General features: G+C 60.4%; 3 protein-coding genes across 7 annotated transcripts in view; 2 read left to right on the forward strand and 1 right to left on the reverse strand.

Moving 5' to 3' along the window:
- Window positions 1-963, forward strand: part of STKLD1 (serine/threonine kinase like domain containing 1) — a 22,553-nt gene extending 21,590 nt beyond the window's left edge. Inside the window, exons 18-19 of one of the 4 annotated variants that reach the window (XM_086684428.1) lie at window positions 313-392; window positions 874-963. In XM_086684428.1, coding sequence (XP_086540554.1) covers window positions 313-392; window positions 874-963 — 170 coding nt within the window. Of the gene's footprint in view, window positions 1-29; window positions 497-873 lie in introns of those variants that run through there. The other 3 variants (XM_086684426.1, XM_086684425.1, XM_086684427.1) reach the window with 3 other exon arrangements.
- Window positions 509-10,697, reverse strand: REXO4 (RNA exonuclease 4). 2 transcript variants are annotated; one of them, XM_086684432.1, is made up of 8 exons: window positions 10,452-10,697; window positions 8,235-8,593; window positions 6,885-7,022; window positions 6,513-6,706; window positions 5,045-5,133; window positions 3,346-3,420; window positions 2,853-2,927; window positions 509-2,181 (listed from the first exon to the last, which is right to left on the reverse strand). In XM_086684432.1, the coding sequence occupies exons 1-8, from the start codon at window positions 10,668-10,670 to the stop codon at window positions 2,017-2,019; spliced, it is 1,314 nt and encodes a 437-aa protein (XP_086540558.1). In that variant the 5' UTR covers window positions 10,671-10,697; the 3' UTR covers window positions 509-2,016. The 2 variants fall into 2 exon arrangements, with proteins under 2 accessions (XP_086540558.1, XP_086540559.1); XM_086684433.1 differs by lacking the exon at window positions 2,853-2,927.
- Window positions 10,698-11,125: 428 nt separating this feature from the next.
- Window positions 11,126-27,683, forward strand: part of ADAMTS13 (ADAM metallopeptidase with thrombospondin type 1 motif 13) — a 31,695-nt gene continuing 15,137 nt past the window's right edge. The window contains exons 1-19 of the mRNA XM_086684410.1: window positions 11,126-11,423; window positions 13,088-13,206; window positions 13,449-13,620; window positions 13,966-14,032; window positions 15,065-15,345; window positions 15,425-15,566; window positions 16,599-16,744; window positions 18,707-18,790; window positions 18,942-19,066; window positions 19,184-19,330; window positions 20,833-20,973; window positions 21,458-21,620; window positions 22,279-22,383; window positions 22,677-22,828; window positions 22,953-23,016; window positions 25,177-25,303; window positions 25,705-25,853; window positions 26,199-26,319; window positions 27,013-27,093. Coding sequence (XP_086540536.1) covers window positions 13,169-13,206; window positions 13,449-13,620; window positions 13,966-14,032; window positions 15,065-15,345; window positions 15,425-15,566; window positions 16,599-16,744; window positions 18,707-18,790; window positions 18,942-19,066; window positions 19,184-19,330; window positions 20,833-20,973; window positions 21,458-21,620; window positions 22,279-22,383; window positions 22,677-22,828; window positions 22,953-23,016; window positions 25,177-25,303; window positions 25,705-25,853; window positions 26,199-26,319; window positions 27,013-27,093 — 2,305 coding nt within the window. The 5' untranslated portion in view covers window positions 11,126-11,423; window positions 13,088-13,168. The remainder of the gene's footprint in view (window positions 11,424-13,087; window positions 13,207-13,448; window positions 13,621-13,965; window positions 14,033-15,064; window positions 15,346-15,424; window positions 15,567-16,598; window positions 16,745-18,706; window positions 18,791-18,941; window positions 19,067-19,183; window positions 19,331-20,832; window positions 20,974-21,457; window positions 21,621-22,278; window positions 22,384-22,676; window positions 22,829-22,952; window positions 23,017-25,176; window positions 25,304-25,704; window positions 25,854-26,198; window positions 26,320-27,012; window positions 27,094-27,683) is intronic.

Raw genomic sequence — 27,683 nt, forward strand, 5'->3', positions numbered from 1 at the left:
GAGTCCCCCTTTCCTGGTCATCCCCCCAGGAAGCCAGTAGTCAGAGGCTCCCAGCTCTTACTGGTGGGGAGAAGGAAAGGAACCCTTCCCTGCAACTTCTGTGCGTTCAATGGCAGAACTCAAGGCGGCGGGTGCCGCGCTGACCGTGGGGGTCACCGGCTGCTGAGCCCCAGAGGCAGCGTGCGGTCACGCTAAGCCCGAGTGGGATGGCGCCCGGCTCTGTCCTACTGGCCTCAGAAGTGCCCCGGCCTGGGTTGTACAAGCATCGGGCTGGCTGGGCCCTGACCTCAGGACCCTCCGCTCTGCCCACAGAGGAAATCCTGCCCGAGCTGCGGGCCAGTGGCATCCAGCCTCTGGCCCAGGAGATCAAGGAGCGCTTCACCTCCAGCCTGGTGAGTGTCAGCGGGGGCCCAACACACCAGGCCCCCAACTGCCTCTACGGCCAGATCTGGGTAGCACAGAGGGGCCCAGAACAAGACACACTGTGACAAACAGACTTGGCTCTGTGTACGGTGTTTTTTTGTTTTATTTTGTAGAGGGGGCACGAGCAGGCAAGGGGCAGAGGGAGAGAGAACAAATCCCGAGCAGGCTCCACGCTCCGTGTGCAGCCCAATCCCACGACCCCAAGATCATGACCTGAGCCAAAACCGAGAGGCAGACGCTCAACCGACTGAGCCACCCAAGCACCCACTCTGTGTGTGTAGTTTTCATGACTCTTTTCCCGTTTGACTTCACGTGTGTCTCTGGGCCCCCCAAACCTAAGGGGCGGGGACAATCGGACCTCTTCACAGAAGAGCAGATTCGGTCACAAAAAGACCTACGAGTAGGTCCCAAGAGTGTCACAGACACGGTGCCTACTGGCTGTCTTTCCAGGAGCTGGTTTCCTACGCAGAGAAGGTACTCCTGAGGCTGGAGGCCGGCACGCCACCAGGCTCCGCGGGAGGACAGTCGGCTCTGCCCTGAGGAGGCAGACACCCCACGGCCTCCCGCTTCCCCGCACCTTCTCTCCCGCCCTTCTTTTCCTTGTCGGGCCCTGGAGCTGCCCAGTGAGCGGCATTTTCCTTAGGTTTTGTGTGTGTGTGTGTGGGGGGGGGGGGGTTCCAGGCGCCCTGGGGGCGGTGTGGAGCACCGGTGGGGCCCCGGGGGCTCGATTCGGCAGGCTCCGCACAGACCTCGGCCCTGGACCCATCAGCGTGGCCCTTGTGGAAAAAGCGGCCCTTTCAGACCACTCTAAACGCGGAAAGAGTAACCTCCCCACACTCCACCTCTAGTAAAAGCCCGCCTGTGTTAAATCTCTCCGTGGGTCCGGGGCTTCCTTGTGCCACGACAGGCGGTTTGGTAAAGCCGGGCCATATGCCGGGCTCCCGACTCTTCTCAAAGACCCTCACACCCGGGACAGACCCGCACGGTGCTCCAGCCCCACAGCTGGGGATCAGCACATCTGTCCCAGACAGGGAGGGACACCCGCCTCTGGGGGGGAACCATGGTCACCCAGCTCAGACGAGCTGAGCCTCCCTCGCCGCGCTGTGGGCCCTGACCCCAAGTTGAAACCTGGCGGGTGGGGCTGGGGGTGTGAGAAAGGATCGGCACCCTCAGAGAATCTCTCCAAGTCCAAAGGCGGCCGCGGCAGACTTGGGAGATGGGGCTGGAGCACAGCTCACTGCACACGCTGGGTGCGGCCCGTGAGTCCGGTGGGGTTCTTTACGTGACCTGTGACCCGAGGCACAGAAAGAAAGGGGACTGGCCTCCTCCCAGGAAGATGCTACAAACCCAGTGGATGCTGGGTGCCCCTGGCTCCTGGGACCCGGCGAATCCCCGGCAAAGATGCCACCCCGCTGTGGGGACAGCACAATGCAGAACGCCCCCCGACTTGCCGTCAGTCCTCAGGACAGAGCCCGCCGAGGTGCCTGCCCCCAGCAGGGGCGCCAGGTCTGGGATGGCAGAGGGAGGAAGCAGTTCTCGGCCGCCCCCACGCCCTGCCGCCAGGACGGCGAACATGTTTCAACAGAGCTGCCGCTACGGGGAGACCCGAGCTGTCTTGTGCGTGGTCACAACCGCCTGCGGACGGGAGGTGCTGTGGCTGTCTGGAATGGGGGCCGTGGGGCGCCTGTCCTGGGCTGAACTCTCCCACTCCTTCTTCACCAGGACATACAATCTCATCGCCACCTGGGCATCCTGAATCTAGGGGGCACAGAACACCACTGTGACCGTCCCAGCAGGCGACGGGCAGGGCACACACGACCCGAGCCCTCGAGCCACATGCGGGGCACGCCAAGGAGAAAGCCAAGCAGAGCAGCCACCTGGGGGTCTGATCCCAGCGGGGCTCTGGCAGCTCAGGTGCCAGCCTGTGGGGGAAGAAAGGACCAGAGGGAGGCAGGAACAGACCTGCTGCCTCTCGTGAGGTGTATCGGACAGCATGCGACAGGATGCACGCAGACACGCAGATGCGAGCGGGGGTCTGGGCGGGATGCTGACCGAGGCCTCGACGCAGGGGCTGGGTTCCGTGGGCCAGCAGCCTGGTGCCAGCACCCCCCCAGCCCTGTCACTGGAGCCTGTCCCAAGGCCCAGGGGAACAACCGGCCTGGGCCGCACGGTCTGTAAAGGCTTCAATCTAGACAGGGGATTTTTTTCTCCTAAGGGCTGTCATGTGGCAGTTTTTTGTGCGTAAGTGTTGATGAGCTACATACAAACATCCAGAACTTAACGGCCACTCTGCAAGCCCGCTGTACCATTTCATCTTTTGTGGACCGGCAACCTTCTAAAAATAAGTCATCCGGGCCCCGACAGAGTGCCTTGGCCGCAAGGTGAGGGATGGCCCCCATTCCTGAGGACTGTCACCCCAGGACACTTACCGAACAGTGCTCTGCCTGCTGCACCCGGACCCCCAGGATTCTCTCCGCGAGCAGCTTCAAAGATGGCCTTCCGCTCTGCCAGGGGACAGCACGCAGCCATGCTGGGGTGGAGGCCTCAGCAGGGGGGGGTCACCTACTGAGCCCCGGCCCAGGGACCTCCAATGTGCCTTCACCGGAAGTGCCCGGGGCACCTAGGGCACGTGACACCCCAGTCTGCCCGCAGGGGAGGGCCTGGAAAGGGGTCTGCGTGTGTGACTCCCTCTGGAGCAGATCCGAGGGCAGCTTCTTCCCACTGCTGGGGGCCTCCCCGTAGAGACCGGGGTAGCCGGCCCTTGGTCACACTGACTTTTAAAGGGCAACGTTCAGTAAAACTCTGTTTTGTTTTTTGTTTTTAAACACTTCTTAGTTTCAAAACTTAGAAGGCCACCCAAAACCAACCATCACGTGAACCAGCCAACAACTACAACGCACACAGCCGTGCTTATTTAAATACCTTCACTTGACTCTTGAAAGGTTTGTATTTCTGCGTGTCCCGAATCTTCTTTTTTGGGTGATCAAGAAACAGCACCTGGAAGAAGAGAATACAGCGACGGTCACAGCCGCTGTCAGCGTGCAGCGGTGGGACTCCCTTTTTTCAAACAGCCTCTTACAAGGAATCCTAACGGGTGATACACACGGGTAAGCAGGTATTGACGTGAACTTGGACTTGGGATGGAAAACTCTCACACGGACTAAAGACGACATCCAACAGCAAGAACCACGTTAACAGAAACACAATCTCGAAACCACGGAAACCGGAGACCGACAGCCATCAATTATCCAGCAACCACTGCGCTCCTGTGTCCTGAGTGGGTGTCACACATCAGGGAAGTTACGGAGAACGTGTTCTAACAGCTCATCTCGCGACCTCAGGACGGTCTCAGGAGACCGCCGGACACGAGCCTGCCCAAGTTGCCAGGGACAGAGCAGGTGTGAGGAGACAGCATGGCCCAACAGGGAGGGGGCCACTGAGACTTCGGCACCGTGCTGTGGCGGGCAGAGCGCCTGCTCTATTCATTTCAGTACTTCCGGGTTACTTTATTTTTTTTTTTTCAACGTTTATTTATTTTTGGGACAGAGAGAGACAGAGCATTAACGGGCGAGGGGCAGAGAGAGAGGGAGATACAGAATCGGAAACAGGCTCCAGGCTCTGAGCCATCAGCCCAGAGCCCGACGCGGGGCTCGAACTCACGGACCGCGAGATCGTGACCTGGCTGAAGTCGGACGCTTAACCGACTGCGCCACCCAGGCGCCCCACTTCCGGGTTACTTTAAAAGGCCATGAGGACCAACACCCGGCGACGCCTGAAACACCCAAGGACTCCAGGGCTCCACGGACACCTGCCTGCCCCGCGGCTCTCCTCAGAACGGGCGGGCCAGTCCCGCCCACAGCAGAGACCCTCTGGGAGCAGAGGCCGAGCACATGGCCTCTAGGGCGCCAGAAGTGGACCCGTGAGCTTACACGTCACCTGCTGCACTGGCCGGCTGGGAGGGAGTGGCCGCCAGGGGACGCGTCCCCACAGACGGTGGCTCTGACCTCAGAGGAGCACCAGGCCCCGTCCAGCTGGGTGGAGCGGCGGCAGTGGCTGCCTGGCTCTGTCCACGTGGAACGTGCTAGAGCAGTGGGAAGGCACCTGGCCCCAGGTCTGGGTTTGCGCCCGGCTCTGCCACGTGGGCACTGTGGGCACGTCACTCAACTCAGCCTCAGGTCTACCTCCTGTAAAAGGGGCACCACTGGACGCCTTTTAAAGAACCACGAACGGGCACCCGGGTGGCTCAGTCGGTGGAGCGTCCGGCTTCGGCTCAGGTCACGATCTCACGGTCCGTGAGTTCGAGCCCCGCGTCGGACTCTGTGCGGACGGCTCAGAGCCTGGAGCCTGCTTCGGATTCTGTGTCTCCCTCTCTCTCTGCCTCTCCCCTGTTCACGCTGTGTCTCTGTCTCAAAAATAAGTAAACGTTAAAAAAAAAAAAAAAAAATTAAAGAACTGAGAAACGCCCAGCGCTCCCCCAGGACACAGGGAGAACTGGACGACTGGCGTCTGATGCTGTTGGGGGGCCTTCCCGACACCCAGGTCCCACAAACCAAACACTGAAATGCGTCCAGAACACGGTGTGGGCGACGGCAGGGGTGCAGCCCGCACGAGGCAGCGGTACCTTTAGGTCGTTATGCAGCGCGTGTCCGACTAGAATCCGGCCCTTCAGCATGTCCGCCACCTCCTTCTGAACAACTTCGAAGTTTTCTCCTGACGAGAACGAAGAAGTGGGATTTTAGCGCCGTGTGCCACGCTGCTGAGCCCATCACACCTGCCACGGCCACGACAGAGGCAGGGAGGAGAGTGGCCTTTCGGAAGCGACCCGACAGTCATTTTTACCGTTGACTCAAGTGAGAATCGGTCTTAGATGTTGTGCTTTCCAACCGGAGGTAAAAACAAGACTGGTCCCCCGCCACAGACGGCGAGGAGTGCTCCCCCAGACCTCCGGCTCCGGAGGCAGCCCCGCCTGCTCTCCTGACAGACGCCCTTGGTCCTCTCCCTCCCCCGCCAAGGGAAGGCTCGGAGCCACCGTGCCCGCCCCCGGACAGAAGTGCTCAGGTCCAGGGCGGCCCACGCTGAGCAGGACCTGACCGAGCCTGGAGCCAGAAGGGACTGGTCAGGCCGGGGCACCGCCAGGTTGGTTATGTGTGCGCAGGGGATCTGAGAGGCACAGAGAAAGGAGGCCACGGGGGCCAGGGAAAGCAGGGACCTCGGGACCTCTCAGGTCCCTGACCTCAGAGTCGCCCTGGGTGACTCCTCCCACACGGCCAGTCCAGCAGACCCCACGGACTCCGCCTTCAGGGTGCACCCGGAGTTGGGCCACGTCCTGTCACCTCTCACGGCGCCCCCCCGACCATGACCAGGTCACCGGCGGCACACGCCCCCTCTTCCTGTTTCCACCCTTGTGGCCCGAGTCTCTTCTCAATCCCGTGGCCGGAAGGAACCTGTGGAAACCTGAGCCGGGCCTGTCACTGCTCAGACCTCCCCGTGGCTTCCCGAGGTCCTCACGAAGATCCACGAGACCCTCCCATCTGTCCCCACCTTCCCTCCTCACCCCCATGCCGGCACACTCTCTGGGTCCCTACTGCCAAATGACACACAGGTGAAGACACAAATGTGCCTGAGAGCCATCTGAAAACAGTCACCCTGGGAGACGTAGGACTACTGGGGCTCCTGCTGTGGCCAATGCTCCAGAACAGAAAGGGGACAAAAGGAAGAGACAGGGGGTGCCCGGCTGGCTCAGAGGAGTGTGCGACTCTTGATCTCGGGATCGTGAGTTCAAGCCCCACCTTGGGTGGAGACATTACTCAAAAAAATAAAGTAATAACTTAAAAAGGGGGCTCTTGGATGGCTCCGTGGGTTAAGCGTCTGACTCCTGGTTTCGGCTCAGGTCACGATTTCATGGTTCGTGGGTTCAAGCCCTGTGCGTGAGGCTCTGTGCTTTTAGCACAGAGCCTGTTTGAGATTCTCTCCCTCTCTCTGCCCCTCCCCTGCTCGCACCCCCTCTAAATGAATAAACTTAGTAACAATAAATGGGGAGAAAGGGACCCAGGCACTGCCTCTCCCGCGCTCGCCAGCAGAGGACCCACCCTGCTTGAGGTTCTCCGGCCGTATCCCGCTGACCGCCGTCCTGTAGTCCGTCACCGGCTGGGTGGGCTTGATGCACTTGTCGTAAACACACTTCCCATGCTGGTTCACGATGGACACGCGGGCGGCGACGCTCTCTTCCCCCTCGGGGCCCACGCCCACCATCTCACAGTCTATGGCTAAGGCTCTAGTGAGGCTGAAGGGAGCCGAAGGTCCCACTTACTCAACGCTGCGCCCCCCGCCGCCCGGAGACCGGCTTGGCTCTCAGGGCTCCTCGTAGGATGGGGCGGCACGTGCCCGACTCCGCTGGGGGCGTGGGGGGAGCCCCTTCCCGAGACCCTCGCCCTCCCCGGCTGGGCACCGGCCCCGCGTACCCGCCGAAGGCCTGCTCCTTCACCAGCGCGATGCTGCTCTCGCTCTGCCCCAGCCGCTTCCTTGCTATCTGGGCTGCCTCCGGGCCCAGGGCCGCCTCGATGTCCACGGGGTCGACGTCATCAAACCAGATGTCTTCCCTGGAAGGCAGAGGGACCGGGCGTCAGCGGAGGGGCCCACACCGCCGCCCCTGCTACTGGTTCAGCGCTGTCCTTCTGCCGCTTTTCTTAACTGGGAGACGCGCTCGCTACCCCAAAACCCAGGAACCACAGAGAAACACAAAGAACACAGAGCACAGACGTGCGGGCTGCGGACGACGGCTGCTAACGCTCTCTTCTGAACTGAGAAAGCAGGAAGCTCGTCACCGAACACTTGAGACACAGATACACACAACGACTATAAAATGGAAACGCAGACGCCCCCGAGCCCCCCCCCCCCAAACTCTGGCGACCCCTGGCACCTGCACACCAAGCCCACACAGAGGCCCACGCGAGGACGTACACGTCTGCCTGGTGAACTGCCTCCCGGGCGCAGCTAAACGTCACCTCCTTAGAAACCGCTTCCCGATCCCACTGGGTGGACACACTCCTCTGGCCGTTCGCGCGCACGAGCTCCGTCCTCACCGATTTACGCTGCCCACACTCACAGAATTACCCGCCTAGCTTCCATCTGGCCGCCTCTCCTGCCGGACCGCCGGCCTCAGGGGGAGGGCCCTGGGTTTCCAGAGAGCGGACGGGCACAGCGACACGTGGCCGGTGCTCACACCGCTCTCTCCTGGAAGCTTCAGCAACCGTGTCCTCGGCGCCCAGGTAACTCGCCACCAGCCTGACTTACGAACTCCTGCGCTGCCTCCAGCCGAGCCATTTGGAGGCAGCCACTGACCCCGGGCCCCTGCCCTCCCGGTGGGAGTGACCTCCACAGGGTGCCCGGGAAGGGGGGGGGGGGGCAGCCCCGCCCATCTCGCAAGCCCCGCCTCCCAGCACCACAGGTGGCCACGAGGAACCCCACCAAAGCACTTGACTGGCCAGACGCAGGAATCGTTTCAAACTTGGGCCTTTCTGGCTCTGACCTCCGTTCACCCCTCAAATTTTTACCGGAGGCCTAAGGGCCTCGCTCTGCTCTGGGCCCTGGAGATACAGCAGTTACCAAACAGGCCCTGCCCTCATCACGCCTCCGTCCTGGGGGAAAGTAGTAAACGGAGAAACAGCACTGGGAGGAGGTGATGGAGAGACTGCGGAGAGGCCACCCCCCGCCCCCCGTCCCCCAGGCCTCCCCCAGGAGACAGATGCTCAGGGATGAGCTGACGGAGGCCACCCGCAGCACAGGGAGGCGGACACACCCCCTGTACTCACTCGGTGGGCACGGCCGGAGTCAAGGCCACAGTCGCCTCCTTAGCTTTCCACTTCTTGCGCTTGGCGTCTCCTCCTTTCGGAGAAGTATCATCGTTTGTCCTTTTCTCGGCTCCCTTCCCATCGTGCCCCGCTCTGCTAACCTCTGTGCGGGGAGCCGGCGCCTTCCTGTCCGCTGGAGGTACTGAAGGACCAGAGCCCCCCGTGGCCGCTGGGGCCGCTGTTTCTGGCCCCGTCTCACTTCTCTTTGCTTTATCTGGGACGACTTTTCTGTTCGGTTGGATAATTCCGGGCTGTTTTTTGGAATCCGTCTGAGAGATAACAAGAGGCTTTTCCGGGGCCTGTGTTTTTTGTTTCAGGAGCTAAGAGGACCCAAAATAAAATACACGACACGTTTTAATTTGGAAACCAAGCACGAGAGACTGAAAAACTTACGTGTGTATACACCCCGTCTACCCCTACGGGCATCACTGAGATCCATCATCTGACAGTTTGGCAAAAGCCCTTCTCATTCACGCCTGGTCACCGGTGGTGAGATGGTCTTCTTCGCTTATCTCGTTACAAGGCATGATCTGATACCTGCTGCCTCATTCCTACAAAATTTTAAACGCCTGTCCAACACCTTAAGTGCCTCCCGAATGACTTCACTCTGCCTAAGGGATGGTGAGCAAGCTGTTCTCCCGTTTGCTTAGGGCTTGTGTTAGAGCTCCCTCCTGTGCAGACTAGGCCAACAAAGCGGGGGAGGAGGGGGGATGGGAACCAGATCCTTTACAAACTCCTCGAGGGTCTCAGGAAGAGAGAGGGGCGTGTGTTCAACCAAGAGTTTGGTTCAAGCCACGGGTTCAAGCCCGTGGCGGCTGAAGAGCTGCCGGCAGCCATACACTGTGCTCAGGCAAGCAGGGCTGCTGTGTCCCTTCCCTTGCACCCCAGCCCCCAGCACGGCGGTTCTCAACCGCAGTTAAGACCCTGGGAGGTGGCACCGAGCTGAGAGACAACGTGGGTTTCTACTTACTTGTTCCTGCAACGTTTAACCACGGAAGGGCTGACTTTTTGTAGAACGTACAGAAAACACAAGCTTTCCCCCTAATAAATCTCCTTTCCACTCACTTGATTTTGCTTTACCTTCTTGAAAGAGAGGGAAGGAGAGCCACAGCTCAAGAAATCGTCCAGAACCCTGGGTTTGCCTGAAGGAGCCTCCTCAGTCCTGTCCGTCCAGACAGGCGGTTAGGATCTCCCATCCCTACGACACCGGCCGTATTAAGAGGCTCAAGAAGCTTTTCTCTATCGCCCGAGGCTCCGAAACAGAGCCCAAGACGTTGTGGAAGACTCTGAAGGTCGGTGGTAGCAAAGAACACAAACTCCCGCTGGGAAGGGTGAGTCTGCACCCCGATCTGCCGTGTTTTTACTAGCTCTGTGACACTGGGCCAAACTCCTCAAGCTCTGTGCCTCCGTTTCCTCACCTGGAAAACAGCGATGACAACAGCAGCTTCGCTTCGAGGAAGGCGTAGAGAACTGATGACTGAACGGCATGGAACAGCATCGGGCAGAAAGAAACCGCCACGTGGGGGGCCTGGGTGGCTCAGTCGGTTAAGCAACCGACTCTTGGCTTCGGCTCAGGTCACGATCCCAGGGTCATGGGACTGACCCCTGCATCGAGCCTGCTTGGGATTCTCTCTCTCTCTCTCTTTGCCCCTCCCCCGCTTGCGCTCTCTTCTTCTTTCAAAATAAGTCAATAAACTTAAGGGAGAAAGATAAAGAAACCTCCACGAAGGGCCTGGCCACCCGTGCGGAGAAAGGCAGTAGGGCACCACAGGGGGTTCAGAGCAGTGGCTGCTGGTGTGGGACACCCGGTTCTGCCCACCCGGCTGCAGTCCTGGACAATTTCTCTAACCTTTCCGGGCCCCCTTCCTCGCCCGTAAAAGGAGACGACACAGGCGTCCACCGCACACCGTTGGTATGGGGGTTAAACAACAACACACGTGTAGATGTACCGGCGGAGTCCGCGCATTTCCAGAGATCAGTACCCCGGGGGGCAGCTACCATCAAGGTCACTCACTCACAAACCCCGGTTCTATCACGTTCCCGCGGACTCGCTGTCCACCCTCACAGGCTAACCTTCCCGCGACAGGCTCTGTCTGCAAGGTTTCTACCGCCATGTGCCCGCACAGCGGCCCCACGCGTCTTCCTCTGCCTCCGTCCGCGCGGCCCCTCAAACCTCACCCGCTGCAGCGCCCTCCAGTTGCGGGAGAAGTCCTCCGGCGCCTTCGGAGGTCGGACCACGGCGACTCCGGGGCCGCAGCCCGGTGTCTTGCTCGCTTCTCGCCCTCGGCTTTTCCAGAATCTCCTCTTCCTGCTTTTCTTCCGAGCTACCTTCTTGCCAAGCCCCGGCTCAGCCACGGGCTCGCCGGGGGCGCGCCTGGAGGTCAGCGCCTTGGCCATCCCGCCCCCGGCCGGGCTCTGCCCACCCAGCGCAAGCCCAGGCCGGCCCCCGACTCCCCCGCCCGAGAGACACCAGCCTCCGGGACCCCGGAAACGACCCCGCGCGCGCCCCGGCACGTGCGTCCCGGCCTCTGGAAGTGCTCTTCTCTCCGGACCGGCTGGAAACCGGGCCTCCCTTCCTGGTTCCGCACGGCCGGGAGCAGGGCGGGGCTCTTCTCCCGCCTGGCAGAAGGGCCACCACCCCAGGAGCGGCGTCCGGGGTCCATGACCTGGGGTAGGCTTGGGGTAGGCCCGGGGCCCTACCGAAAGCCGGGACGGGGGACGGGGGACGAGAGACGCGTGCGCCGGAAAAGAACTGGGGGGCCGCTGTCTGTGTAGCACCGCAGCTGGGCCGGCCGAGCGCGGGGGCGCAGGCGACCGCGAGGGGGCGCTGGGCGGACGGGCCCGGGTTGGGGAGCCGCCGGGGGGGGGGGGGGGGGGAGCGAAAGGCGCGCGGGCCCCGCCCCTCTCTCCCCGAGTGGGGAAACTGAGGCCGCGAGACGGAAAGAGGGCCCCAGAGCGCTGGTAGAGGGGCACGTGCGCCCTGGGGCTGCAGAAGCACTTGAGCCACGTCCAGCAGCAGTGAGAAAGCGTGATGACAATGCTGCGTATTAGTTTGCGCGACAGCGGTGGTAATAAATCACTAGCACACCTTGCGTGGCCCCTCGGTACCTTGATGAGCCCATGACGCCTTCGCTTCCCTAAAGCTTCGCCGTGAGTATGTGTGTCGTGCGGGGGTGGGAGGTTTTCAGAGAAACTGATCACAAACGGACCAGGTAATTCTGGATGCGGGTAACTGTCGCTAAGGTGATAAAGTGAGATGCTGGGGAAGAGGGTGACCAGGGGTGTGGTTACCAGACAAAATGCAGGGGGCCCAGGGGAATGGGAATTCCTGACAAAGGATAGTTCTCGTATAAATGTGTCCGATGTAAGAGCTGCACTATTTGGGGCATACATCAACTGAAACAAACAAAAGTATTCTTTGTTTCTCCAAAATTCAAATTTGACAGAGTGCCCCGATTTTTATTTTCTAAATGTGGCAACCCTACCTGGAGGTCGCTTAGATCAGGTCCTAAGGGAAGGCCTCCTGAGCGGGTGACATTTGAGCTGAAACTGGAATGTAAAGCCAGGGCTCAGAGGGAAGAGCAGTATCTGAACAGTGAGAAGCAGGCTGGTGTGGCTGAGGCTCTGTGTGCAGGGAGAAGAGGCTTAGAGATGCAGGCGGAGGGATGGCAGGGGCCAGTCTGATCTATGATTACAGAGCCTTGGAGGCCTCAGGAAGGGGTTTGGACGTTTTACCCTAAGGGCAAGGGGAAGCCATCGATTGTTACAGAGCTGGGAGGTGATGCAATCTGACTTCAGTTCTTAAAGTCAAGTCACTGCTGCTCTAAGAGAAACGGGATGGGAGGACGTGAGGGAGAAAGCAGGGAGGCCAGAGGGAACCAATGACAGATGCCCAGACCGGCAGTGATGCAGCTTGGATTAGGGCATGTGTCCATCTGGGTCTCTAGAGAGCAGTCACAGAGAAAGTCAGGAGTGCACAGTGTGAATTAGGATGGCATACCTGGGAAAGGGAAAGGGAGAAAAGCAGGATGGACAGAGAGAGCCTCAGACGGTCCTGCAGGTCTGGTCGGGGAATGGGAAGCGGATTGGGCCAGGGTGGAGTCGGGGCAGCCTCCCTGATAAAGAGGAGGAGAAGCCAGGAGACCTTCAGATCCCCCTCTAGCTGTCAGGGGAGTTGGGGGGCGATGTCCTGGAGGTGGGAGGGAGTGTGAAACAGGGCTTTGGAGAGGGTGGCTGAGAACCTTCCAGAAAGTGGAGTGGGCTGCCAAGCAGTCTGTGACTGTGGTGCCATTCGCCTGGTTCTGTGACTGTCCCTGGCCGGCGGGGGCGGGAGGGGGGAGTGAGGAGTGAGTTCAGTGGGGGGCCGGGCATCTGCCCTGGGCGCGGAGGGTGAAGTGAGATGGGGCCATTTATGTCAAGGGGTCTTAAGTGGAGCCGGAGTCCATTAAGGAGATGGGCCGTATTCATGGCCTCGACATCCTCACCGGTGGAACCATGCACTTTTGAAGTGGGCCAAAGTGCAAATGTTCCAAGGACCGAGCCTGAACCCTTGCAATCAGCTAGTGAGAGGTTGTTTACTGACAGCGTTAGTCGAGGTGTGTCTTACACAGATTTAACTTGCAGCCACCAACACCAGTCTGAAATTCTCTGTAAGCAGTGCACACGAGCGAGTCTACTTTTGCTGTAAAGGCCCCTGACTTTGGCTCCCTGGTGGGGCACTGTTGGGATTGTGACCCAAATCTATGTGGCCTGAATTGCGGTTCTTGGATCCCAGATAAATGTGCTTGTGTAATTATCACCTCCGGACAATTTAGGTTGACAAAGGGAATTGAGGACAGGAGAGCAGGGCAGATCATGGGCTGTCCGTGGACCTGAGCGGGTTGTTGGAGGCTGGAATGTTGCTGTCTCCGGTGCAGCCTGTCACCAGCCAAGGGTGAGTAACCCAGCCCCAGTTCTAGAATCACGCCTGGGTCCACATCTGTTAAGATCCCTAGTCCAATGCTCCCTCCTCCAGACTCTGCTGCTTGGCTCAGCCCCGCTCCGGGGTATAGGATCCGGAGCTCCAGACCAAGGACCAGCCTAGTGCAAGGGCCTGCAGGCTGCCCACCCCCGTGGCCCCTGCCCCTGGAGGAAGCTCCCAAGAGTAAACAACAGCCTCCTCTTCCCGCCCACCAGGGTCTGCCACATTCCACACCGGCCAGATTTCCAGTCACAAGGCTCTCTCCCTCTGAGCAGGCTGGTTTTCCTGAGGATGAGGGAGCCTCGCCCCTGGGGGAGATGCTTGGGGGCAACGCTCACTTCTGCCTTCTTTCTCCTGGGCTGCTGGGGACGCTCCGATTTCCAGCAGGTGGGCGAATCTGCAGGAGCTGAGGTGTTTGGGAGCCCTGGAGCTGGGAATCTTGAGCTCTGCTGGGTGCTGCAAGGGGGTGCCCCCCGGGAGAGATGGAGACGCCCAAACGGCCTTTGGGCAGAGTGAGGGCGTCCTTTCAGCTTCCAGGTTTGCACTGGGAGAGGGGCGGATCTGAGCTTGGGGTTTCGGGGATAGAGCGTGCTCACCGAGGAAGGAAAGGGCTTCTCAGTACTGATCTCCTCCCACCCCCACCCCTGCCTTGGTTTCCCCCTCCTCCTTGCCTTGCCCCTCTCCCACCCCCTCTCCCCGCCTGCCTTCTCCCTTGTGCTTTCTGTCCTGCAGCAATTTCTCCAAGCTTTGGAGCCAGAGGAAGTGACTTCTTATTTTGGCCCCAATGCTACCTTAGAAGGTATCTGTCCTGATGTCTTCTCAGCAGAGGGAGCTCCCCCGACTGAGCCGGGGCGGGGGGGGGGGGGGGGGGGGAGGGGGGGAAGCATCTCAGCTCCGCTTGGGAGGAGGTCCTAGAAGCTGCCATCGTTCCTGCTTATTAACTCCATACTTCCGCCAAGTCCATAAAAGCTGGTCTGGGCGTCCTGGACCGAGCTGGGGTTCTGACCCCAGGCTTCTGCTCAATATCTCCAGGGAATGGTTCCTAATTAGCTGGTCCCTTTTGCCCCTGGGCCTCCCTTGGGCTGGCCAAGCTGCAGGAGCTCTTGTGGCTTTTGGCCACGGACGGAAATGGAATTATTTATCCTTTCCGTGAGAAACGAGATAGGCGCTGGCTCAAGCTCCGGCCGGAGCCTCTCGTGTCGCTCTTGGCCGTGCCTGCGGACTTCGCTGGGGTGCCAGCCCCTTTTCCAAGTCAGGCCATTGACGTAAAGGCTGTTGGGGACCAGAGGCAGGGTGGGCTAGCGGTCAGGGTGGAGAGCAGTAGGGGATGTCCCATCTGTGACTGAATTCCCTGTGGCCTGGGTCACATGCACATTGAGCACTGCTCGGGGCTGCCTGGGGATTGGGGGTGGGACCTCCTGGGGCCTGGGGGCTGCTTTGTGAGGCAGATCGGTGGAGAAGGGTGGTGAGGCTGGCCTGGGGCACCTGCTCTTCCATAAAGGCCAGAGAGGCTGTGGCTGTACCTGCTTTGCCTGCTGGGGTTCAGGCCACCCCTCAGGAAACCCTATTCTGGGGCGAGGCTCGCATGCTGAGTGCTGGTCTGCCCCGGGGTGAGGCCCAAATTGGAGAGGAAACTTTCCGTCTACCACCCTGCATGCCGGGAGGAGCTGGATTTGAGCCCAGGCCTCTCGGGCTCCAGGCCAGCCCTGCGCCCCACTCACCCACCAAAGGGAACGGATCGGTTGGGGGGGGCCCTCCCCAGGGCAGGAAGACGCGGAGGGCTGAGCCCCGGGGGGAGGGGAGGAGCAAGGTGGTCTCCTCTGTCCCGCAGTGCTGCAATTCGACATGGCCCCGCTCACCTGCATCTGTGAGGATGGGCCCGGGGGGCCTCCCTGCAGGGCCCCGAGCTGCTCTCTGCTCGCCCTGGGACAGCTCTTTGCCTTCTCCTTCCCGCCGGAGCGGAGCCTCCTCACCGCCTCCTTCACCAGCGAGCACGTACTGAACGCCTCCCTCCGGCTTGAGAGGCGGCCTCCCCATCCCTGCTTCGCGGGAGGCTGCCCCCTGCTGCCCCTGGGCGCAGTGGCCAGGGTCACCTACTGCTCAGGCCACTTGGTGAGCGTGACGTCCCAGAGAGGCCCTGTCCCTCGGTGGGGCCGGTGGGCTACGTGCCTGTCTGCTGTCTCTCCTCCAGGAGGGCGACATCCTGGTGGGCGCAGACAGGTTCCGCGTCCAGCCAGTGAGGAGGCGGCATTGGGAGCTGCTGCCTCCCCGGGTTCGTGCGCAGCCCCACCTGGTCCACAGGCCCAGCCCCGAGGCCCCCCAAGTCATCCGAGGTATGGCTCCTGGGAGAGGGGGACAGCTCTGGGGGAGGGCCAGCTCTCCCCAGTGCCCAGATGGCTGTGCAGAATGCCACAAGCCCGGCTGAGCCATCTTCTTCAGGATGCTGGGGAGTGGGCAGGCCAGGGGGACATGTGGCCATCGGCCATGCCCCCAGCTGTCCTAGAGGGGGACAGCTAGGCCTCCAGCCTACGAGCAGCCCCTCATCAATCACAAAGCACGTTCACAGACATGTGCTGTTGGGGTCTCCCAGCTCCGGGACTGGCAGGACATCCGATACCACAGATGGGAACACTGAGGCCCAAAGACAGAAGGTGGCCACTCGGGGCTTGCATGGCTGGCTCTGCGGCTGCCCGGGCCTGCTCGTCGGGCTCCCAGCTGCATCCGGGTGCAAGCAGGGTCCTGTCTTGGGCTCGTCTCGGGATGACCCCGTTCTCCAGCATGTGCCCAGAGCGGGGACACATCAAGGGGGCAGAGCCAGTGTGGGACTCTGGGAAGACACCAAGGACGTAAAAGCCACACGACAGCTCCCTCCTTGGGCCCTGCCCTGCCACCTGGTCCTTTCAATGCTCCGAAATGGCTAGTCGCTGATGGGACCTGGCCTTGGGGGTGGGCTGAAATCCAGGACCCAGAAGCCTCTTGGGCCAGCTGCCACTGTTTCCGACAGTCCCAATATAAAGTGACTTTCAACAGCTCGGGCCCCTCTGCTCTCTGAGACCATTGATTTCGGAGAAGCCTAGAGGCCGGCTCCCGGAGGGCCCAAGGTAGGAGCTGAGACTGGGTCCAGGACAGGCCCTCTTACTCGGCGCCCACCCGCCTGGGAGCAGGCATTCCCTGCTCCCCACCTTTCCCATGAGAAAGCTGGGGACCGGGCCCCCTGACTCCGTAAACCCACGGTGGTAAGTGGCAGGGACAGAGCTCACAACCATGTCTCCAAGTCCAAGAAAGACCTGGCCGTGGGCGGCCAAAGCTATGGGTCGTCTGCTTTCTGGAACCTTCGCTCTGAGCTCTGCCCCCTCCCTCACCAGGCCGTCCTCCTTCCCCTCGCCTTCGCCTCCGGAGATGGGCTGCCGGCAGGGTCCTGCACCTGGAGCTGCTGGTGGCCGTGGGCCCCGACGTCTACCAGGCTCACCAAGAGGACACTGAGCGCTACGTGCTCACCAACCTCAACATGGTGAGTGTTCCTTGGGGAGCGGGCCCCTTGGATGGTGCTGACCACAAGCGGTGGGGCTCGGGAGCCTCTGGACACGGTGCCCCACACTGGGAACTTGGGGCCGAATGTGAGTGGGCTGGCTTATCTGGTAGTTTGAACTTGGGCTGAACTCGGGTATAAACCTAAGCAAGGCTGGGGTCATGCTTGGGGCCCAGGGCTTTGGGGCGGGGAGGGGTGTGGTCTGTCCTTTCCTTCCTCCTCCTCCCCTCCCTCACCTGCAGTGGAGGCGGGTGAGGTCCTGGAACCCCTCTTGGCTCCCTAGTGCACCCCACCGCCTCTTGCTACTTGGGTCCCTTCTCTCCAAAGGCCCCTCAGGTCTGGCCTCTGGCCTGAAGTCCATTTGCTCCATGGGAACCTCGGCCAGCACTGCCCGGGCACCAGCTGGGGTACCCCACACTGGCCTCTCTGTTCCCTTTCTTGGGGGCACCCCCGTTTCTACTGACCCCCCTTCCCTTGGCTTCTAGGGGTAAAGGTGGCGTGGGAAGAGTGGCTCCCACTGATTGTCGTCTCGGGGGGCAGGGTAAGCAAAGAAAGGGGCGTTTCAACAACCTGACGCTCACGTGTAACCTAACAGACTGCATGAAACCCTGTGTCCAGCGGTTTGAGAATACACGTATGACACGCGGTGACTGCTCTGGGCCGCCGGCGAGTGTCTGCCACGTCGGGGGATGGACACCAGTGCCGGGTGGGGGGAGGGACAAGGAGACGGCCGCCGTCTGCAAGTTGGCCGTGCAGGGTGGCAGAGCCCGCCCTCCAAGAATGCTCGGAGCTTGGTGCCACTTTGTGCCCAGCTTTAGGTGTGCCCACCTGTTTGGGGCAAAAGGAAAAGCCCCCCCGGGCTCAGAGCGCCAGGCTATCAGACCACCCTGTCCGCTGTCAGTTCTCTGGGCCTCAGGGACACACCCGTGTGGTCCTGTCCCCTTGCAGACATAGCCCGAGTCCACAGGTCTTTGCCTGCAGCCCCAGAGGTGAAAAAACACTTCCTTTCAGTCACCTGAAAGCTTGGCGGGCGGGGGGGGGGGGGTTCCTCCCCCCGTCTACTCTGCTGAAATTCGGTCGTCAAGCCGTACTCCCTCTGGTCCTTGATGTGTCTTACGAGGACCTGGGACAGTGGTAGGTACCGGACTGGCTCCTGCCCGGATGGTGGCTGGCCGTGGTGACAGCCACTGTCGTGGCTGGGCACCCATCCTGTGCCCGCGGCATCATTCTGAGTCCGCCAATAGCCACGGAAGGCTTTACCTCCATGTCACAGGTGAGGAACCTGAGCTTCCAAGGTTGGTTAGCAGGATCACGCGCACACGGGTAGTTCGCAGAGCTCGGATTCAGACTCAGGTCAGCCGAGGCCAGTGGTGGCAGGGTTCTCTCTCGGGGGGGGGGGGGGGCATGTCTAATTCAGGGAGAGGCTGCTGCAAATAACCACAGACAGTCAACCATGATGGGCATCTTGGCAGATGTGCTGAGAGAGAGAGAGAGAGAGAGCCAGGAGCCTGGCTGGGGGGTGGTGGGGACAGCGCTCTGTCAGGGGAACCCGGAAAAGGGTTCGCGGAGGGAGGGGAGGCCCTCGTGCCGCCTCCTGGAGAGGTGCAGGTGAAACAAGCCGAGGTGGAGAGAAGGGTGTTCCAGGCGGATGGACAGAGAAGGGAAAGGACGGGGTGAGTCTGGTGAGCAGGAAACGGTGTTGGAATGGAATGTTCTAAACTCATAATTATTTGCATCCCATGGTTTCAGGTTTTCTTTTCTTTGTGGTTGGCCTTCTTGAGCCGTGAGCAAGGAGGACCAGCACACGTCTGCCCATCTCTGTGGCTGGCCGCCAGCCCCGAGACAAGCATTTCCCCCCACTGCTAATGGAGCAGTCTCTCCAGGCCCCGCCGCAGCCAGGCCCCGCCCACCCACCAGTCACCTCTCCCTCCTGCCTTTCCACAGGGGTCAGAGCTGCTGAGGGACCCATCCCTGGGGACTCAGTTCCGAGTGCATCTGGTGAAGATGGTCACCCTGACCCAGCCTGAGGTAGGCACCAAGCTGGGAGCCCAGAGTCCCTGGAAACCCCATTGCCATTCTGTCTCTTCCTGTCGCTCTCCCCGTCTGTAGCATGGACAGCGACAGGGTTGTGGTGGCGCAGGTCCCATAAACACGGGCTCTGTGACCCCCCCACCCCCAGGATGCTCCGAATATCACAGCCAACATCACGGCCTCACTGCTGAGTGTCTGTGAGTGGAGCAGGACTGTCAACCCCGAGGACGACACAGATCCTGGGCATGCCGACCTGGTCCTCTACATCACCAGGTAGCCGAGCGCCCCCGTGGCACGCCAGCCTGCCTGGGAGCTGTCCTCCCCTCCCCACCCCCCTCTGCAAAGGCGGCCCGGCCTCAGCAGCAGCCTGGTGCCTTTTTTCTTCCCAAGGTTTGACCTGGAGTTGCCTGATGGTAACCGGCAGGTTCGGGGGGTCACCCAGCTGGGGGGTGTCTGCTCATCCTCCTGGAGCTGCCTCATCACTGAGGATACCGGCTTTGACCTGGGGGTCACCATTGCCCATGAGATTGGGCACAGGTAGGCATACTGTCCCCAAGCTGAGGTCTAGGAGCCGACTGGGGCTCCCAGGAGGGAACGTTGAGGCTGCCGTGGGGTAGGAGGGCAGCCCTGTAGGAGTCTGCTGGAAGGAACCTGTACCCTTGACCTCAGTGGACTTGGGGGGGAGGAGGGCAAGGGCTGGGAAATCTGCTATTTCTTGATTACCAGGTGATTAAAAAAATTGTTTTTACCCCCTCCTCCCCCCAAAAGCAAGACAGACTTCACAATTAGAAAACGTTTTCTAGGAAATTCAGGTAAAGGAAAAGCAGGCTGTAAAAATTATCCCAAATCCCAGCCCTTAGAGGTAACATCTGTTCACCTTTTGTATGTAATTGTAGTCAGGTCTTACACACACACATATTTACTTTTATTTTACGAAGAGAGAGAATCTTGAGCACGCTTAAGCGAGCAGGGGAGGGGCAGAAGGGGAGAGAGAGAATCTTAATCGGCCTCCATGCTAATGCAGAGCCCGATGTGGGTTCGTTCCCACAACCCTTGGATCATGACCTGAGCTGAAATCAAGACTTGGACCCTCGGGTCCCTGGGTGGCTCAGTCAGTTAAGCATCTGACTTTAGCTCAGGTCCTGATTTCATGGTTCCTGAATTCAAGCCTGTCACTGGGCTCCCTGCTGTCAGCACAGAGCCTGCTTCAGATCCTCTGTCTCCCTCTCTCTCTGCCCCTCCTCTGCTCACGCCCTCTTTCTCTTTCTCTCTCTAAATAAACATAAAAAAAAAATTCAGATGCTCAACTGACTGAGCCACCTAGGCGCCCACACACACATAGTTTTTATTTGCAAAATCAGGATTATACTGTATGTTGTTTTTGTTTTCTATTTTTTAAATTTTTATTTATTTTTGAGAGAGAGAGACAGAGAACAAGCCGGTGAGGGGCAGAGAGAGAGGGAGACACAGAATCCAAAGCAGCTCCAGGCTCTAAGCTATCAGCACAGAGCCCCACACGGGGCTCGAACCCACAAACCTGGAGATCGTGACCTGAGCCGAAGTCAGTTGCTCAACCTACTGAGCCCCCCAGGTGCCCCTAAAGCCTTCTAAAAAATGTTTTATTTATTATTTATTTTTGAGAGAGAGCGTGCACATGAGCAGGGGAGGGGCAGAGAGAAAGAGGGGGTCCCAAGCAGACTCTGCCCTGTCAGTGCAGAGCCCCGGGGGGGGGGGGGTCCATCTCACCAACCGTGGGATCATGACCTGAGTGGAAATCAAGAGTCAGTGGCTCAACCCACTGAGCCACCCAAGGGCCACTAAAGCCTTTTGATATTTATTAGCCCAAAGAGGCAGGAACCACCTGGCTGGCTGGCTGAGCACTCCCTCTGGGGGAAACGGAGGCAGGGCTCGCTGGTGGGGGGGCCAGGGGGCCGTGGGGTCTGCAAACGCTTCCAACCCGACCAGAGGGCTGGCCAGGCTTGGACTCCAGGCGGGTGGAGGGGGCACGAGGGCTCTGAGCGTTGCCTCCCCCGGGACAGCTTGGGCTTGGAACACGACGGCGCGCCCGGGAGCGGCTGTGGGCCCAGCGGCCACGTGATGGCGTCCCAGGACGCTGCGACCGCCAGGGGTGACCTCTCATGGTCCGCCTGCAGCCGCCAGCAACTGCTGCACCTGCTCAGGTAGCCGCGTCCCTCACCCGCGCAGCCCTATCTCCGCCCTATCTCCACTTGGGGCCACCCCTACTTGTGCCCCAGCTCTCTGTTCAATCCCCATCGCGCTCTGTCCCCTCCCCCCTCCGGGGCCCTCCTCCGTCCTCCTTGGGCCCTCCCTCCAGCCACCCTTCCCTGCGCGGATCCTGTTTCTCCCCCACTCCCACGCACCCTCTTGCGTCCACCGGTTTCCGCGCCCACGCCTCAATTCGGCCCCATCCCCGCCCCTCCCTCCAGCCACCCCTCCCTCCTCGCCGCTCCCCCGCCTCATCCCCTTCCTCCCCACTCCCTCTTGCGGGCATCTGCCCGGGCCCCACCTCCACTCCGCCCGGGCCCAAGCCCGGTCCCAGCTCTTGCTGGGGGTGCGCGCTGAGAACCCCCTGCCCGCCCGCCCGCCCGCGCCCACCCCTCCACCCCGGTGTGCACCCGGGGTCTGAGCCGGGCCTTGTCGCAGCGCAGGACGGTTGCGCTGCCTGTGGGACCCGCCGGGGCCGCAGGCCGGGGCCGCGGGGAGCCCTCCCCGGGCGCAGCCCGGCCTCCACTACGGCGCGGACGAGCAGTGCCGCGTCGCCTTCGGCCCTGCAGCGGTGGCCTGCACCTTCACCAGGGGGCACCTGGTGAGTCCCGCCGGCCGTCCCGCTTCTCCGCCACCCAGCCCCTGCACCCTCTACCCGCGCCCAGCTCCTGCTCCACTGTGCCCTGTGAGCGCCCGCCCGTGCCAGGCCACCAGGCACCTCTTAAAATGCGTAAATTTTGAGCGAGGGTGCTCATGTTTTCCTTTTGACTGTGTCCCACAGATTATGTGGAGCCCCTGAGCCCATGGACGCGGGACTTAATAGGCAGTCACCAAGGGCTTCCTGGAGGAAGTCCCCTCCACACTGAATCCTATAGCAGGAGTGTGAGCTAGCGGGGGAAGGGGAGATGAAGGGGGGCCGGCTCCCCAAAGACGGACTTCCTCCCTGGACTTCCATGGGCCCCAGGCACCTTTGCCCTAGCGGGGCCTCTTTCTCAATACGGAATACTGAGAATTGTTATCAGTGTTTTTATAAAACATATAAACTTTTTTTCCTTCGCGTTGTTATAACAAAACGTATTAACGTTACATATGAGGACACCTGCTTTGACCTAAAGAATCCTTTTTTGTCTGCTGATTTGAGAAGAAGTGAAAACATTTTTGTGGGCTCACAGAGCGGTGTGTGTGCCCCCGTGGTCTGCGGGGGGACAGTTGAGGCTGGACACTAGCCCCTCCAGCGGGCCCCCTGTGTCCCCGTTTAGGACGTGTGCCAGGCTCTCTCCTGCCACGAGGACCCCCTGGACCAAAGCGTCTGTAGCCGCCTCTTGACTCCCCTCCTGGATGGGACAGAGTGTGGCGAGCAGAAGGTCGGAGCGGGAGTGACGGAGCATGTGTTGGCTGGCGGGCTCTACCAGGCGCTCGGCTTCCCGCTACCCTGCAGACCTCTGTGCCTCTGCCCTTCTCCTCCACTCTGCGGGGGCCAGACCCCTCTGTCCTACACGCTGGGGTTTGCCCTCTTTCGTATTCAGCTTCGTTTCCTGAGCAGGACGGGAGGGCGGGGCACAAGCACGTGTGTATGCCTGTGTGGCCACCCTGCGTGTGCGGGGCCCTGGGGATGCCAGCCGTCCTGGGTGTGCGATAGTGTGCCCTTCTCTCGCAGTGGTGCTCCAAAGGTCACTGCCGCTCCCTGGCGGAGCTGACCCCCGTGGGAGCGGTGCACGGGCACTGGTCTAGCTGGGGTCCCCCCAGTCCCTGCTCCCGTTCCTGCGGGGGAGGGGTGGTCACCAGGAGGCGACAGTGCAGCAACCCCAGGTACTGCATGCAGGAGGCGCTGTTCTCCAGGTCAGGGCTGGGGGGGGAGGGCCCCCCCTCCACATTCCCTGGCTAGGGGGGAGTGGCTCCCCTGTCACCCCCGGTGTCTTGTGGGTACTTTCAGGCCGGCCTTTGGAGGGCGTGCGTGTGTGGGCGATGACCTCCAGGCGGAGATGTGCAACACCCAGGTAGGCCTGCCTCCCCGGGGTGCAGCCAGAGGGTCAGGTCGGCAGCGCGGGGCCGGGGGTGTGGAAGGATCAGGGCGGCTGTAATTCGTGGCTCGCGCGAAAGAGGGGGGTGCTGTTCTACCTCTCCTGGGACCTCAATGCATACTCCAGGACATCCCTGCAGTGTCCCCCTCTGTCCCCACCTGCCACTGCCCCCCCCCCCAGCACCCCCTGAAACCATTCCTCCGTTCTAAGAGCAGGTGAAATTCACGTCACATAAAATCAACCATTTTAAGGGTGGGATCCAGTGGCATTTAGCACATTCACAATGTTGTGCAACCACCGCCTCCATCAAGTTCCAAACCGCTTCTGTCACCCCAAAGTAGGACCCCAGACCCCTTAAGTCATTGCTCCCCTCCCCCATCCTCCCACCCTGGCAGCCACCAGTCACCTTTTGTCTCCGCGGATGCATCTGTTCTGGACATTTCATACAAATGGAACCACACAATGCGTGGCCTTTTTGTGACTGGCTTCTGTCACTCAGCATCGTGTCCTCAAGGGTCATCCACGGCGTAGCAGGTGTGAGAAGTGCAGTCCTTTTTGTGGCTGGACGGCAGCCCATCATGTGGATGGGCCACATGTTATCCGTCCATCTGTTGACGGACATTTAGGCCATTTCCACCTTTTGGTTATTGTGAATAGTGCTGCTGTGGGCCTGTGTGTATGTGGACTCGAGGACCAATTCTTATTCCTATTTTTTAATATTTACTTTTGAGAGTGAGAGCGCGTGTGCGGGTGTGAGGGGCAGAGAGAGAGGGAGACAGAGGATCCTCGGTGTCAGCGCAGAGCCCAGTGCGGGGCCTGGACTCACGAACCGTGAGATCGTGACCTGAGCGGAAGCCAGAAGCCACCCAGGCACCCCACCAATTTTTATTTCTTTTGAGTATGCACCTGAAAGTGGGATCACTGGATAGGGGCGCCTGGGTGGCTCAGTCGGTGAAGCGTCTGACTTCGGCTCAGGTCACGATCTCGCGGTCCGTGGGTTCGAGCCCCGCGTCGGGCTCTGTGCTGACGGCTCGGAGCCTGGAGCCTGCTTTGGCTTCTGCGTCCCCCTGTGTCTCTCTCTCTCTGCCCCTCTTCTACTCATGCTCTGTCTCTCTTGCTCTTAAAAACGAATAAACGTTAAAAACAAAAGCGGAATCGCTGGATTGTATGGTGTTTCTACGTTCAAGTCTTTGAGGAGCCTCCAAAACCATCCTGCACAGCAGCGCAGCTATTTTGCACTCCCACCAGCTGTGGGCGAAGGTTCCGCTTTCTCCATATCCTCTCCAATCCCCATCTTTATTGCCCATGAGTTTTTTTTTAAGATTTTCTTTCTTTCTTTCTTTCTTTCTTTCTTTCTTTCTTTCTTTCTTTCTTTCTTTCTTTCTTTCTTTCTTTCTCTTTCTTTCTTTCACCTTTCTTTCTTTCTTTCTTTCTTTCTTTCTTTCTTTCTTTCTTTCTTTCTTTCTTTCGCCTTTCTTTTTCTACTTTTAGAGAGAGAGCAGACAGCGAGCCGGGGAGGGGCAGAGAGAGAGGGAGAGAGAGACTCCCAAGCAGGCTCCACACTGTCAGGGTTGAGGGCTCGAACTCACAAACCACAAGATCACGACCTGAACCGAAATCCAGAATCAGACGCTTAACTGACTGAGCCACCCGGGCGTCCCTATCGCCGGTGTTCTTTGATCATGGCCAGTACCCTGGGTGCGAGGCACTCGGATGGCTCCTTTGACGTTGTGTCAAGGTCTGCACGTGGCGAGGCCTTCCCTCCCACTTTCTCCAGGCGGTCACGGGCCTCCCCAGACCTGGAGGGCAGAGTCCCCACCTGGAGCACGGGCTCAGGGAGGGGAGCAGGCGAGCAGTGCTCTTTATTTCTTTGTTGCTGGGTGGTAGGCCCTGCCCTGTGTCCTTGCAGATTCTCCGGGATTCTCCCCTCAGCAGAGAAAGGCTCTTGGCTCCCCTGCTTTATAGAGCGGGGAACTGCAGCGCAGCCAGGAGCGGGCTCAAACCCACATCGTGGCCCTCGTGCCACGGGGTGCCTTGCCGTCCCCGGTGGCAAAGGCTCCTGTCCTAGATCCCCCGCCCCCAGGCCCCCCATCCCAGGGCCCCTCCTGTACCTGTTCTCTGCCTCCTCCCGGCCAGGCCTGTGAGAAGACCCAGCTGGACTTCATGTCTGAGCAGTGCTCCCGGACGGACAGGAAACCACTACACCTGTCCCCAGGCAACACCTCCTTCTACCGCTGGGGCTCCGCTGAGCAGTACAGTCAAGGTGGGCTGGCCCCCATCACCCTGATGCTGTTGAGAGCAGGGCTCGGACTCAGGCTCTGTATCGCGTCCTGGCTCGGCCCCCTTGCTAAGGGGCCTGAGTCTCGGTGTTCCCATCTGTAAGATGGAAATAAAAGTAGGGACTCCCTGCTCGGGTGTTGGAAGGATTCAGTGAGACGACACCGGGAAGCACCAAGGGGGCTCCTTGGCTCAATTCGGTAACAAGGGTTACGTCGTGATCGCGATCGCTGCCTCAGGAGGCGGGGCCCTGGCCCCAAACCCCAAGGATGAAGTGAGGTGGCCCTGACAAGGGCAGGCCCACCTGGGCTGTGCTCTGCAGGGTCACCGCCTTCCCAGCTCCCGGTCACCCTCGCGTCAGGGTTCTCTGTCTCTCCACCTTCCCAGGGGACGCTCTGTGCAGACACATGTGCCGAGCCATCGGCGAGACCTTCATTGTGAGGCGTGGGGACAGTTTCCTGGATGGGACCCGGTGTGTGCCAAGTGGTCGGCGGGAGGACGGGACCCTGAGCCTGTGCGTGTCGGGCAGCTGCAGGGTACGCGTGTGCGGGCAGCGGAGGTACCCTCCCACCCGCTGTGGCCCTGCGGCCAGTCACGTCGGAAGCCAGATCCTAAGGGGCTCGGAGAGGGCCCGGTCTGCGGGCGCGGTCCTTGTGAAGCTGCCGCGGAATCTGCATGGGGTGATGCTAGGGCACTGAACTGACCTTGGAGTCAGCAGGGGGTCAAGAGCTCCGCTGTGACCTTGGGGGAGTCATTTATGCCTGCTTCCTGCATGGAGGTCCGATGCTGCAAAACGCCTCGAGTTTGTCGTGTGAATCCCAGGGCCTCAGAGCAGTGGGGTCGGTGGGGACAGGCGTCACCTGCCACTGCTCTTTGCACAGACATTCGGCTGTGACGGCAGGATGGACTCCCAGCAGGTGCGAGACGCGTGCCAGGTGTGTGGAGGGGACAACAGCACGTGCAGCCCCCGCAACGGCTCTTTCACGGCCGGAAGAGCCAGAGGTAGGGGCTTCCCTCGGGGTGGATGGCCGGGCCCCTGCCAGCCTCCAAGAGACACCTGCAGCTCAGAGCCTTGGCAGTGAGCCCCGGACCCTCCTCGTGGGCCTCGGCCTCTGCCCTCCACCTCGCCAGCCTCCCCGCCCAGCTCGGAGTCTGATGAGGCCGCCACCAGGGGCAGTGGAGTTTTGGGAATGACTGCTCACAGTAGCTGTGATGCAGATAAAACCCAGATACTGGGCGGTCTGTGGGAGGCCGGCCTGGCCCCTCCTACCCACGGAATCCCATCAGAAGGGATGTTATACTTGGGAACCCCTTGGCTGTGATCTGTTTATAAAGGAGGTCAAGTCATTTGCAAAGTGGGCGCTTAGAAGGTCAGCTGAGGGGTTGAGTCCCACCTCCCTGTGGCGGGTCACACGCTGAGCCCAGAACCTTGGATTCAGTCCCTCCTCCTGGCCGGGGCAGCACCCTGGAGGTGGCCGCCCAGCCTGGCTTTGATTGGCCCCTGGTGACACGGGGCTCTCTACTGTCCGAGGGGTGACAGGGGGCCCTCTACTGCCTGAGGCAGCCCCATTGTATTGGTAGCTTTCGGGGCTGAGGCTCTTTTTCCTGTACACCTGAAATTTGCTCCCTTTGACTGTGATGTAAGTGACCTGGGACCACCCACCCTCCCGCCCACCCTCCCCTATTTCCTTCTAGAGTATGTCACGTTCCTGACGGTTACCCGCAACCTGACCAGCATATACGTCGCCAACCAGAAACCTCTCTTCACACACTTGGGTGAGCTGGGCAGAGGGCACTCACCCAGAGTTAGCCAGACTGCGAACGGCGAGGCACAGACCCCAAGATGCCCTCACTTCGGATGCCAGCTACAAGTTCAGGGGGTTCCCTGACCACCGCCAGGGTGGATACGTCACTAGGAGGATCCCCAGAAGTTGGAGAGCTTTTATACCCGCGGTTATGGCTTAGACAATAAAGCCAGAGCAAGAGATGCCTAGGGCAGAACCTGGGAGGGTTCCGTGTCCAGCACCGAAGCGTGACAACATGCACCGAGTAGTGCCAACCCAGGGAGCTCACCGGGGTTCAGCGTCCAGTTTGAATTAGGGCTTCATCACATAGACGGGAGGCCTGACCGGCGGACCGGTTCCTCACGCGGATGGTCTCCATCTCTGGGCTCGCTGAGGCGGTTGACTCAGAGCTGCTGTCTAAATCGCGTATTTGGTCTTGCCGGTTTGGCCAGCCCCCACCTTAAACAAAGATACAGCTATCAGGTGTGACGCAAGTTCCTGCCTGGAAGCCCAGGGCAAAGGCCACATCTGTCTTTGGACCGGTTGCATTACTACCCCATGCCACGGTGGTTCTTGATTTCG

The sequence above is a fragment of the Puma concolor genome, chromosome D4, assembly GCF_028749965.1.
Source record: "Puma concolor isolate L17-30 chromosome D4, mPumCon1.1.hap2, whole genome shotgun sequence".
NCBI lineage: Eukaryota > Metazoa > Chordata > Mammalia > Carnivora > Felidae > Puma > Puma concolor.